Raw genomic sequence first — 14047 nt, 5'->3', positions numbered from 1 at the left:
TAGAGCCGGGTCCCCAAACTGGGGTCCACAGGCCCCTCAGTTAATGGTATTAGTCCATTGGTCCATGGCATAAAAAAGGTTGGGAACCCCTACTTGAGAGACTATTGTGTATAGAAATCCCAGGAGATCAGCTGTTTTTTGACATATGCAAACCACCCCATCTGGCACCAGCAAATCATTCCATGGTCAAAGTCATTTAGATCACATTTCTTCCCCATTCTGATGCTTGGTCTGAACAACAACTGAACCTCCTGACCATGTCTGCATGCTTTTATGCATTCAGGTGCTACCACAGTATTGTCTCATTAGATATTTCCATTAACTTTCAGATGTACAGGTGTAGGTAGTAAAGTGGTCACAGAGAGTACATATTACCTCCTTGTTTTTGGTCCGCAAGAATGTACGCCTTCTAAAAACTAAGCAAGGAACTGAGAAATTAATAGAAGAGATCATGTTGCTAACACAAAGGCATACCAGGAAATTATTTTCTCTTTAAATTGGAAAGGAGAAATGAGTGTATAGGGATTTGAAACAAAACTTTGATGTGTCTCTACTGGGGCGCACTGTCGCTAAGAAATTATGAACAGAGTTCTGATAAGTAAAAAGGAACCAATATTAATATTGCACTCTCTATATGCAAAGATCCACTTGGTCCAAAGTTCCTTGTGGTAAGGTAGAGTTTCGTGGGATCTGAACAGTGAATCAAATTGATACTTCACTGCGGCACTGGGAGACAGTGACACTTGAACAAGTTCAGCTTCTCAAACCAAAACTCTGCCACTTACTTGTGAATGTAAAATCTAGCAGATCTAATCATTCAACTTTGAAGAAGGGATGTTGATTCATCTCTGATTTGCTGTTGTTAGTTCTCTCCGCGCCTTGTGGTATAGCGGGCGACAACCTTGCTGTTTCTTTAGCATTTTGTCTGCTTTTATATGAGGTTGAGTCGCTAGCTCAATGATCAACCCAGCACGGATGGAAAGCGTGCAAGGGGCTGGCTGGATTCGAACCCAGGACCACTTGCCTCAAAGTCCAGTGCTGATGCCACTACACCACCAGCTGGCATTCATTTCTCGTACCTTGGGCCAATATTTATCCCCCATTTACATCATCTTCTTTCTGGGATTGTGCTGTGTATAGTTTAACATTACTGCAGTGAGTACATTTCAAAAGAATGTAATTGGACATAAACACTAAAGTATTTGATCTGGTTATAATAACTGAAGTGATTGTTACTGGTGGATGAACCTTCTTAAACATGTATTCAACAATTGCTACCATTAGTTCAACCAGTCTCAATAACATGTGGCTTTCTATGTTCACGTTGGTTAATCCATTGCTATTTCTCTTGAAGGTTCCAAAACAGGAAAGACTGATACTGCCCGGAAAAGTAAATCGTCCCTGTGAAGCAAATGCTGTAAGGAGGTATGAGAAATCTGATCCTGATGTATTCTTTTCCACATTATATTGTATTCATTTGAGGTAGAGATAAACAGTATTTGATTGAATTATTCTAAAGGCCGTCTGTGTTTCCTATTCCAAATGGCCTTTCTCTGAAATAATCAGAATCAGGTTTAATATCACCGGCATATGTCGTGAAATTTGTTGTCTTTGCGACAGCAGTACAATGCAATGCATAATAATAAAAAAAACTGTGAATTACCATGAGAATGCTATATAGATATAAGATAGCTTAACTAAAATTGTAGCGGAAAAAGAGAAAAAAAACAAGTAGTGAGGTAGTGTTCTTGGGTTCAATGTCCAATCAGAAATCCGATGGCAGAGGGGAAGAAGTTGTTCCTGAATCATTGAGTGTGTGCCTTCAGGCTTCTGTACCTCCTTCTTGATGGTAGCAATGAGAAGAGGTCATGTCTTGGGTGATGGGGGTCCTTAATGATGGATATCAACTTTTTTGAGGTATCGTTCCTTGAAGATGTCCTGGATACCATGGAGGCTGGTGCCCATGATGGAGCTGACAGAGTTCACAACCTTCTGCAGCTTCTTTTGCTCCTAAGCATTGGCTTCTCCCCCACCCCATACCAGATGGTTATGCGGCCAGTTGTAATGCATTCCACAGAGGAATTTGCTTCATTTTCAGCATAGGCAGAATGAATTCTTGGCCTGTGCCTGGTATCGGGCAAAAGCTCTCCACCAAAACTCCATACCACAGGAAGTGGCATGGGGTTTCAAATGGGGCAGAGGGTATCTAGTGGCTCCCTTGTTTTCATAGCAGTATATCCACATCTGGCTGGTGGGCCAATGGCTGTTCCAACAATGTACAGAACGTGGGGTCATCCCTTATCCCAATTGTGACCAAGTCGAATTTTGTGGAGCCAGGAGAGTTATTCCTATCTCAAACCCATTAAATGATAATTATTTCAATAGGCCCACCATTTTCTTCTCTCTTTCTGTCCTGAAAAGCTAGGCATCTCAAGGAAAGAAAACAGCCTAATATAACCGTCTGCTTCAGGGTCCTGACTTAACAAATTAAGGTGAAGAGAACACAGCTGATATGGTGCTCTCAGAAAGACATTTGGAAAAGTGATGCATATTAAGCTTTTTATCAAGATTAAGGCCTGTGGAATTAGAAGCAACCTGGCAGCATGGATGGAAAGTAGATTAGGTGGAAGGAAACAGAGCATAACGTATAGCGATTTGTCAAACCAGAGTGCAGAGTTCCTCCGATATCTGTAAGTCCGAAATAAAAACAGATAATGCTGCTGGTACTCCAGCGAGATTTTCAAGCTGAAATATTAATCTCATTTGAGTGCCTTTTTAACTGATTCCTCTTTTCCACAGGCATAACACTGGGACTGAATTTGATTTTGACCACATTACATTCCTGGAAAATTCAATTCCAACGATGAAACCTTTGCCTGAAGATACCATTATGTCCACGGAGTTTTCTGATCCAAGCAGAAGATCTCAACGATTCCATTCAGACTCGAGCTTTCCCGTCTCCAAGTCTCAGCCATTGATGGATAACTGCATCACAGATTTATATGACTGCAACCTCACTGAATCATTTGATAACATTTTAATGGCACAGCCACAGCAGAGGTGGACGGCGGAGAACATGCCAGATGAGGTTTGTAATCTTCTTTAAGCAATGCAAGTATCTCCAAGTCAAAGTCAAGTTTTTCACCATCTGCACAAGTGCAGTGAAAAACTTACTTTCAGCAGCGTCACAGGCATGCGGCATCAGAGACAGAAAATTCACAAGAAAAATGCAAGGAACACAAAATTATACAGGGACGAACATAATTAGAATAACCATGTCCCCATCTTATCGTGTTCTTGAGGGTAACATATGCCGGGCTTGCCAACTATGCCAACTATCGTGTTAGGGGTAACAGGAGGGGGAATTTCTTTACTCAGAGAGTGGAAGCTGCGTGGAACGGGCTTCCAGCAGAAGTGGTAGAGGCAGGTTCGATATTGTCATTTAAAGTAAAATTGGATAGGTGTATGGACAAGAAAGGAATGGAGGGTTATGGGCTGAGTGCAGATTGGTGGGACTAGGTGAGAATAAGCATTTGGCATGGACTAGAAGGGCCGAGATGGCCTGTTTCTGTGCTGTAATTGTTATATGGTTATACCCACATCTGTAAAACTTCAGTGTGATTGTGATATATCTGACTTACACTAGTTAAAGTATCTACAACGCTAATTGTTGTTATTGGATTCGTAGTAAAGGCATTTATACAAAGCAGGTTAGAACTTGCATTTCTTCTCTTGGCAGAGTCTTGATCTTAATTTGGTTGTCAGTCGTTGTTGGGGGTTGGATGAAATGTGGTTTTCCTTGCCTGCTGTTATGTCCCTCATGATGGTTAAAGGGTGAAAGGTGAAAGGTTTAAGGGGAACATGAGGGGGAACTTTTTCACTCAGAGGATGGTCCCTCATGATGGTTAAAGGGTGAAAAATGAAATGTTTAGGGGGAATATGAGGGGGAAATTTTTCCACTCAGTGTATGGTAAGAATGTGGAATGAGCTGCCAGTGGAAGTGGTGAATGCAGGTTTGACAACATTCGGATAGGTTCACAGATTGGAAGGGTATTGAAGGCTGTGGACCGGGTGCAGGTCGATGGGAGTAGGCAGGTTAATAGTTTGGCATGGACTAGATGCATTGAAAGCCCTGTTTCTGTGCTGTAGTGTTCTATAACTCTATGGCTGTCTGTAGAACACTTCTGTACAAGTCTCGAATTAGGTCAGCAGACTCTACTTTCTGTTAAGTGATAGTAAACATGAAGCAGAGACTTCGATATCCCTTTCTGGGAGTGGAAGAGGACACTGATAACGTTTGGGGCTCCTTGAGGCATTTCTTCAGAGTTAACACATAGCTAAATCCGTCAAGTGGAATTACAGCCAATGGTAATGAATTACACCCGGTATTAACAGAAACCGAAGGGAAAAAAAAGTTGTTTAATAATTGTCAAAAATGATTGATTCAAGAATGGGCAGGAAGTATGAAAGAATCTCCACTCCGGAGATACCTTAAGATGAAGGATTACTATACTATTCAGTTTTTGAGCAAGATAGAAAGAACTTCTAGTTCAAGTTCACTTTATTATGGGCATACAAACATAGAGTATAAATACCATGAAGTAACAGTTGAGGACAAATAGAAGTTCCCATATACTTAAGTTAACTTATACATGTACTTACTAGTATATGATGTGATGAATAACTTTAACATTACAAAGTTTAGTTTCCAAACAAAACAAAAATCACAATGTTTAGTGGTCCCAGCAGCTTCCACTGAGTATATACGTAATTTTCAACGTCTTGAAATGATCCATATTGTAATCTAAAATACCTCAGGGCCCTGACGAGCAAAGAAAAAACTCACCCTTGCTCCCAGCGCTGAGCACTGCCCCGCCGATTGGGATTGAAAGCTAGGTGGACAATTATGCAGAACAAAACTGATTTAACATTAAGCAATGTCACTCAAAGCTCCCTGTAAAGGGCAATAATGTTTGAGCATTCAAGTCCTTAAACTTAACTATAAAAATCCAAGCAGGAACCCTGAGGCAGTTCAAGGAGCCCACAGAGCAAAAAACAAGAAAAAAATTTGCTGGTTCTCACGGGCAGGCATTCCAAAATGATTTGCAAACGTCTTGCTTTTGGCTCTAAAAAGTTCACTTTGGTATTGGTGTTCTGTTCCACAGGTTCTGGGTAATATTCATATATTTCCATTGACAGTGTGTATTAGCCAAGTAATAGGTCTAATATGAATCTCTAGATACAAATCAGGTGATAGAATCTGAGTTAATTTCCTTTTCCTTGACCATTAGGGCTAGCGATGTGGCAGCTGTGGTTATATTTAATTGGTTGCTGTGAGACTGTTAAACTTAGAACATTATTGATCATTGAGTCCATGACCTTCCTTATCTGAATAGTTCAGTTTCCCTCTATTTTAGCTACCGGTAGTTTAATAATAAAGGACACTTGCAAATGTTTATGGTATGCTGAATATTTAAATAGGGAGGCAATTCTGTAGCTACGACACTATAAAATTGAACACATTTAAGAGAGACATATTTAAAACCACTGATTTTACTTATATTGACACTAAGATTCAGGATTTTTAAATGTCATTTCCAGTACACGAGTTTAAAGGAGAATTAAATAATTATTACTCCGGATCTGATGCAGCACAATAAAATGACGTTCAGATAAAGAACACAATAATTAGAAAAACACAATAAATATAAATACATATGTTAGGTTATATGCATGGATTGATTAAGGCTACAATAAAAAGATGCAGAAACACACAGCAGGCCAGGCAGCATCAGTGGAATAGTTCCTTTAGTAGTTTTTGATTTTGTTTCAGATTTCCGGCATCTGCAGTTCTTTGACAATCAGGGCTTTTTCAAAGGATATATTCACTTGACAAAGGATTTAAGAGAAAAATATATAGAAACTCAAGGAGAGGAAATCCTTCTTGTTAATCATATTAGGAAGACTATTGAACAGCATTTATGTCCCCATATCACAATGGACAAATGCAGGCTAGAATATGTATTTGAGGAATAACAAGATGGGTGTAATAAAAAGAAATTAAATAAAAGTAATTTAAATCTGAGGCCTCTGTTGGTCAGAGCCTTCTATGGCTGTTGTGTCCCAGCTGCGTAAATACGTTAACCCTGGGCAGTACGATATGGAGATTAAGCTATTGCCCATGTAGTAAGCTCCCACTCTTTGCCCAGCTGATGAACCAAATTTGGTACCAGCAGCGTCACAGGAGTTGCCAATCAGCGTTGAACTCAATATAGGACTTATTGCCCTGAGATCAGAATTTTCCTTCTCCTAGGTGAGCTGCCAACCATGGCTGACCAGCCCCATCTACCCGAAGCCACTGGCTTTAAGACGTCAGTAGCCTGCCTTTGCCCCTTCTCCTGTCAGTAGAAACAGTTGCGCCGGGCTTAGAGGCTAAGGGCATGTGAAGGCCAGGAGCTGGTCTTGGTTGTCAGAGGGAGCCTTTGGGAACATTTAATAGGTAGTGGGAGCTTATCCCCATTCCCACCCCTGGCTATTATAACTTTAAGTACCATAAGTAATTTAAATATCTCTTGCTTTTTTACATTGTAGGCCTTTTTTAATGATTTGATAAGACCACCTTGTGTTGAAGACAATGTTACGAACAATAAACCAAGGTAGGTGAACTTCACGCTATTCAAATGGGTTCAAATCTGGGTCCGGCTCTTTGCACGCTTTCCATCCGTGCTGGGTCGAGCATCGAGCTAGCAACTCAACCTCGTTAAAAAACAGGCAAAAACGCTATAGAAACGGCAAGGTTGCCACCTGATATGCCACAAGGTGCAAAGAGGAATAACAACTTAGAAATATGATTGTATAGTAGTGTCTACTTTGTAACTGTAGAACATTATTTTCCTGGACTGAAATGCAGTAACAGGCATTTCCAAGGTGTTTTATATAACTACAGAAATTCTCCCAGCTGTTTCTGGACATGAGTCACCTCCATGTCTCTAACATGATTTCTTTATCAGCCATGCATAAGGTGATACCATTCCCTGTGTAACTGTCCTTTAGTAGCATTGCAGGAGAATTTAGGCACAGCTCTCTGAGCTTACTCCCAGGATAGCCATGTTGTTTTTTGTTATAAAGCCTTGGATTGGGATTCTTGTCACATCGATTTCTTCCTTGCATTGTGCGTTTTCCCACCTCTCAATATGATCAACCAATCTCACTCTGGATCCCAGCAGTCCGGTGCCGATGTTTCAAACTCTTATTTTCTCTCAAGTTTCTGGGCAGGAAGCTGCAAAGCAGTTTGCTTATTATAATTAGTTGTAAAATTCAGTTACATTGACAGAAAGGACAATATATTTAAGAAGTTCTAGTTAAGTGAATAATTCATAAATCTTAACTAATAATACCGAGTATTATTGTTTTGTTTATTTGATCTGTCCTATGGAAAAGTATTTCCAAAATACTAATTTGCACTCAGGATATGGCTAGGATTTTTAATGATTTCCAAAAGTTTCTTTACAGAGTACATAAAACTGATATTTTATTAAATGTATCTTTTATTTATGGGCGCCATGGTAGCACAGCAGTATTACAGCTTGGGGCTTGGAGTTTGGAGTTCAGTTCCGATGTCTTCTGTAAGGAGTCTGTACGTCATCCCCGTGGGATGTGTGGGTTTCCTCTGGAGGATCCGGTCTGCTCCCACATCCATAGACGTACCGGTTGGTTAGGCTAATTGGTGTGCAGCGTGACTTGAAGATTCAGAAGGGCCTATTCCACGCTGTATCCCAATAAATAATTAAATAAATAAATAAACAGATTTTGTGACGTAAATTACAACAAGGTGATAATAAAAATATCATTGCGCAGCTGGAACATGGAAGAGCAACAAAATCTAAATAATTCACTTGGCGATTCTTCCATTGTTGAGTTCACAAAGGATTATTTACTTGCTGTCTGCCTAGATCGAAACTTTATTGGATTTAGAAAAGATGACAGCATTGAAAGAGCCAATTTGTTCCATCAATTTATTACACCGGTACCTGTGTTCAAATAATCAGAAAATCATAGCCTAATAAGTGAGATTGGCTATGGAAAGCCAAGCTGCCTTAAAGGCACAGTCAAATTGAAAAATGAACTCTTATTCATTTAAGAAAGTGGCATCAATGCTTTCACATTCACGCATTGTCATCTTTTAAGGGTCGACTTTGAGTACATGCTGGAGGCACCTAAATCTGTCAACCAGAAGCTTGGGGAAGAATCGCTGGGTTACCTCAACAAAGGACAGTTTTATCCCGTCACACTGAGAGCTGTGGAGAGTGACAAGTGCTTGCAATCACAACCAACCAAAGTTCGAGTAAGATATCTTGGATTCTTTGCATTGCTTTCCGTTTACACTGAAGTTGTGCATCTCCTACCTTTCTATCTCTACTCTTAGAAAAGTGCTTGTACCGGGAAGAATCATTTCAAAACCGTTCAGAATCAGAATCAGGTTCAGTATCAACAGCATGTCATGAAATTTATTGTCTTTGTGGCAACAGTACAATGCAATACATAATAATAGAAAAAATGTGAATTTTAGTAATTATATTATTTATATAAAATAGTTAAGTAAGTTGTGCAGAAACAGAAACAAAAAGTAGGGAGGTAATGCTCATGGGTTCAATGTCCATTCAGAGATTGGATGGCAGAGGGGACGAAGCTGTTCCTGAATCATTGTGCGTCCCTTCAGGCTTCTGTACCTCCTCCCTGACGGTAGCAATGAGAACAAGGCACAACTTGGGTGATGGGGGTCCTTAATGATGGGTGCCACCTTTTTGAAGCATCGCTCCTTGAAGCTGCCTTGGACACTACAGAGGCTGGTGCCCATGATGGAGCTGACTGAGTTTACAAATCTCTGCAGCTTATTTTGATCCTGTGCAGTAGCCCCCCCCACCCCCACCTCCCAGACCAGACGGTGATGCAGCCAGTTAGAATGCTCTCCACAGTACAACTGTAGAAATTTGCAAGTGTCTTTGGTGACATACTAAATCTTATAGACAATCGACAACAGGTGCAAGCGTAGGCCATTCAGGCCTTCGAGCCAGCACCGCCATTCAGTGTGGTCATGGCTGATCATCCACAATCAGTACCCCGTTCCTGCCTTCTCCCCATATCCCTTGACTCCGCTATCTTTAAGAGCTCTAACTTTTTCGTGAAAGCATCCAGAGAATTGGCCTCCACTGTCTTCTGAGGCAGAGCATTCCATAGATCCACAACTCTCTGGGTGAAGAAGTTTTCCTCAACTAAATGGCCTACCTGAATCTCCTCAATCTCTTAATGAAATATAGGTGTGGTCGTGCCTTCTTTGTAGCTGCATCGGTATATTGGGTCCAGGTTAGAAACACAAACACCTTGATTTCTCTATATGACCATTGTCAACACGAACACCAAATGTACTTTCCCACATTCACTGAGGTTGCATGAGGGAGATTATCACAGCTATTTTTCAGCCATTTTTTTTTGGAAGCAAGCATTGAAAAAGTTGTGTTGAAACTCGAGCTTCAATTATACCCTCTCTTACATGAGCCAAGAAATACAAAGCTGCTTTCATTCAACATGCTCGTCCAAAACAGTTTATTATGTTGGCAGTTGTTTTGGATTTGCTACATGTGCATATTTTTATACTTTCAGTGCCTTAGGCTGCCCTAGACTTCTGCTGCAAACACATACCTTCATTATCTGGCATTTGGCTGGGACTTTTACTGGAGCAGTAGTTATATTTTCTGTTCTTCAAGAAACAAAAACATCCAAATATGTAAATTCAAAGCAATGAGAAAATGTGGCCAAAGGATCATCAAAGCATTTAGAATCAGTAGAAAGAACAAATGACCCCTTTCGATTTGATTCATTCTTGAAGAAATTTCCAAAGACATTAACTAAGATGAAACCCCTGTGAACTTTGTACGTGGATTGGTTTTGGCAAGCACGTGAAACTGTTAAGTTTGAATTCTTTGTCCCACACATACAAGCTGCTGGAGGAACTGAGCAGGTCAGGCAACATCTATGGAAGTGAACAGTTAGGCCCTTCTTCAGGACTGGAAAGGAAGGGCGGGGGGGGTGGGGGATGCCAAATAAAAAGGTGGGGGGGGAGGGGAAGGAGGCTAGCTGGAAGGTGATAGATAAAGTCAGGGGGGTTGGAAAGATAAAGGACTGCAGAGGAAGGAATCTGATAGGAGAGGAGCATGGACCATAGGAGAAATGGAAGGAGGAGGGGACCCAGGGGGAAGTGATAGGCAGGCAAAAAGAAGTAAGAGGCACAACTGGGGAATAGAAGGAAAGGGGAGGGGGGGCTTTTTTTTTTACCAGAAGGAGAAGTCGATATTCATGCCTTCATGTTGGAGGCTACCCAGAGGGAATACAAGGTACAAGAGGAGGCCGTGGACCAATTTATTGGAAGGGGAATATTTGGCCACTAGGAAGTTCCACTGATGGCGGATGAAGTAGAGGTGCAGGACAACGTGGTCTCCTAGTTTATGACCGGTCTCAGCAATGTAGAGGAGGCCGCATTAGGAGCACTGGACACAATAGACAACCCCAGCAGTTTCACAGGTGAAGCAGTGTTTTTTGTGCAGTGTTCAACTGAACTAGACTGCACTCAATCATAAAAATAATCTCCATTAGTTTACCCAAAGCCAACAGCAAATGTTTAAGGGCAATCAACCTGCTCCTTTCTAGCATTCCAACTAATTTGCATCTGATGGAGAATTACAAAAATGATAGGTTTCCATGCTTATTAAGGTTTAAGGTGTTTTAAATGAACCATTTTCTCAGCATTGTTTCTGAACATCAACACCATTACAATTCAGTCCAGATGGTGGCATTGAAATTATTGGAGTGATTGCCTTTGATCTCAGTGTGGACTTCCTGTTACATTTGGTAAGGGGTAAATGAGGCAACATAAAGTTATGATGTAACTTATGTTAAATAGTACACATCTTTTACTCCGTTTTTTGTGTTCTTGTGCCATTCGAGGGTCTCTTTGATCTGGATGCGGCAATACTCTGAGAACAAGGTGGCACATGGATGATAGAAAAGTGGAGGTTATGTAGGTGGGAAGGGATAGTTTGAACTTAAAAGGTCAGCACAGTATGATGGGCCAAAGGGCCTGTACCTGGCAGTAATGTTCCATTTTCTAAGTTCCCAGGAAGTTCTGGACCACCCAAATATATTTTTCAACACTGTTAATATGTCAAAGGGGTGTTGGCTTATCTTTAAACTTAATAAACTTTTTTTTCTCTGTTATGGTGATGTGGTTCTCAACTAGTTCACATCAGGCATATGAATACAAAGTGTTGGGAAAATACAGCTATTGCAACAGTGCCTGAAGCAGCCAAATCCATGTGAAAATCTGAGGATGGAAATGTTCAGGTTATGTGGATCCCAAGCCCCCCTGCATCACTTTCCCACGTGAAATGAAACAACAGGCTGACTGATGTTCCAGCTGAGATAATGCGCGGAGCTCCAGGGAGAATACCTGAGTTTTCTTTTCTATCAGTACTTTATTCTTCCAACATCGTCACTTCCTTTCTGAAATGCATTCAAATAAATATTGGCAAGTATGTACTTGCAACGCAGTCATCGCCTCCGAACAAAATCTATACAGGGTTGTAATTCACTTGACAACCAAAATGAACATATTGACAATTTTCAGCTGAAGTTTTGCATTGACTAAGAAGCCGCCGAGAATTATCTCATAAATCGAGTGTTTCTTCTCACTTTTGAGAAAAAGTATATTGAAGGATCAATTTAATTTCTTCCTTCAACAGTTTACATCTCAAATTTCAATCATTTACAATTTTGTTTTATTACAATCAGTTCCATAAAGTCTTCCTGCAATTTTATTTGAACTGTAGGTATTAGGTAGTCTAAATTTGTGTTTGGCTACAGTTTAGGAGCCAAAAACTTCTGGTCAGATTTGTTTTAGTTTCTTTTTTTTTTGGAAGTTATTGAGATTCAGGACAGAATAGGCCGTTCCAGCCCTTTGAGCCACACCGCCCAACTCCTGATTTAATCCCAGCCTAATCACGGGGCAATTTACAATGATCAATCAACCTACCAACCAGTGCGTCTTTTGACTGTGGGAGGAAATTGAAGCAACCAGGGGGGATCCCACGTGGTCACGGAGAGAACATACAAACTCTATGCAGGCAACAGCAGGAATTGAACCCGGGTCGCTGGTACTGTAAAACATAGTACTCCCCATTATGCTACCATGCCGTCTCTCTGGTGAAATGGAACAGCAGTTCAAATTCACAATATTTAGCAAATAAAGGAATAAATCTTCCAGGCTCAGGGGTGGCGTAGTCTTACTGTGGCTTTCTCCACAGAGACAGGCACACTTCTGAAACCCTGAGGTCTGCATCAGTCAGGGTCGACCATGGATGTTGCTGTCCAAGCTGACTAGATGTGCAAACCAAGGCAACCTTGTTCAAATCAAGTCGGCTGCTGATTTTAAATTAATAACTCTTTGAAATTAATCAAAATCCAACTAAAATACAATAATGCTCTGGCCCAAATTTATTTTTTCATAACTAATTACCATCAGGTAGAATAACAGGGACAGTCTTTTCATAGGACACCAAATCAATATCCCCTTACTGAAAATATTTCCCTAATAATAACTTAGATCAGGGGTTCCCAACTTTTTTTATGTCAATGACCCCTACCATTATACGTGGACCCCAAGTTGGAAACCCCTGGCTTAGATTAATTTTGTAAATGAAACTTAGGCAAACAATTTAGTGCAGATTAATAAGTCTATAAGCATAAGATATGTTGTAAAGGTGGACACTGAGAAGGGAATTGGAAATTTAAAGATCTGCTCCAAATCACAATTACTACCCCAAAACCATCAAGCTCTTGAAAAAGAAGGGGTAACTAACTCACCTGCCCATCTATTGAGATGTTCCCCCAACCAATGATCTCACTTTAAGGACTCTTTGTTTCATGTTTTTGTTATTTATTGCTATTTATTTATATTTGTATTTGCACAGTTTGTTGTCTTCCGCTCTCTGGTTGATCTTTGATTGATCCCGTTACAGTTCCTATTCTATAGATTTGCTGAGTATACCCACAAGCTTCCAAACACCAGAGTTGTATGTAGTGATATATATGTGTACTTAGATCATAAATTTACTTTGAACTTTATGTAAAAACAATTATATTTTGATCATTTATTGTTTTTTTCTTTGTGTAGAGTATGGTAATGGCTGTATTTGACAATGGAAAGAGCCAAGAAGACCAACTGAAGTATTGGAAACACTGGCATTCCCGACAGCACACTGCAAAGCAACGAATCATTGATTTTGGTAAGAAAATTAATAATATATAGACCTGAGCTTACTTGAAAAAGGGGTTTTATTGATTTTCCTTTATTCTGTTTCATCTATTTGTGTCATAAGCTGTAGTTATTGCTGAGACAGCATGGGTACTCAGTTATATTAATTTTGATTATTATGGAAAATAAAATTCAATATCAAGATTTATCAATATTCATTGAATGCTCAACATTAAATGTGAACTCCAAGAATGATCAATTGATGAAGTGAACTACATGAAAAATAATATAAAATAGTTATTTCCAGACTCTTAAATTAAAAACATATTTGGGTTTTAAGTCCTGAAGAAAGTATCGCATGAGAACTGTGTATCGCTATACTGGTGCAGCAACATCATATATGACACAAGATAGTACTTAATTACTGTCCACAATGCCACTGGTGTTTAGAGCAGCAAGGCAGGCTCCTCATCTCCGTCTTTCCTTGGCTATCTCCTCTGTCTTCTCAACTGTGGTTCAGAGTCGTCTTTTCTGCACTGGGAAGAGAATGATGATGGTGGCCTGAGGTGTCTGCGTTGTCCAGACTCTGGCTAATTTAGATCCATTTGCTTTAACAGCAGATTACAAAGAAAGCAACAGCACCATCAGCTGTGTTGAAGAAGTGGCATTCAACGCTCTCTCATTCGTCTGGAACACCAGCAAGGAAGCAAAGGTAAGTGTGAAGTCAGCGTTCTTTTCAAG

The 14047-nt window shown here is 40.3% G+C and overlaps 1 protein-coding gene across 3 annotated transcripts in view; it reads left to right on the top strand.

Annotated features, from left to right (window-relative positions):
• LOC140719798 (grainyhead-like protein 3 homolog) overlaps nucleotides 1–14047 on the top strand; it is a 90934-nt gene that overhangs the window by 35405 nt on the left and 41482 nt on the right. For all 3 annotated transcript variants that reach the window (XM_073034677.1, XM_073034679.1, XM_073034678.1), the window contains exons 3-8: nucleotides 1355–1425; nucleotides 2800–3088; nucleotides 6592–6656; nucleotides 8188–8344; nucleotides 13226–13337; nucleotides 13924–14018. In XM_073034677.1, the coding sequence (XP_072890778.1) occupies nucleotides 1355–1425; nucleotides 2800–3088; nucleotides 6592–6656; nucleotides 8188–8344; nucleotides 13226–13337; nucleotides 13924–14018 (789 nt within the window). The remainder of the gene's footprint in view (nucleotides 1–1354; nucleotides 1426–2799; nucleotides 3089–6591; nucleotides 6657–8187; nucleotides 8345–13225; nucleotides 13338–13923; nucleotides 14019–14047) is intronic.

Source organism: Hemitrygon akajei, chromosome 32, assembly GCF_048418815.1.
Source record: "Hemitrygon akajei chromosome 32, sHemAka1.3, whole genome shotgun sequence".
In the NCBI taxonomy this organism is placed as follows: domain Eukaryota; kingdom Metazoa; phylum Chordata; class Chondrichthyes; order Myliobatiformes; family Dasyatidae; genus Hemitrygon; species Hemitrygon akajei.
The sequence above is the reverse complement of the archived record's forward strand: the minus strand, read 5'-3'. Positions and strand labels throughout refer to the sequence as shown.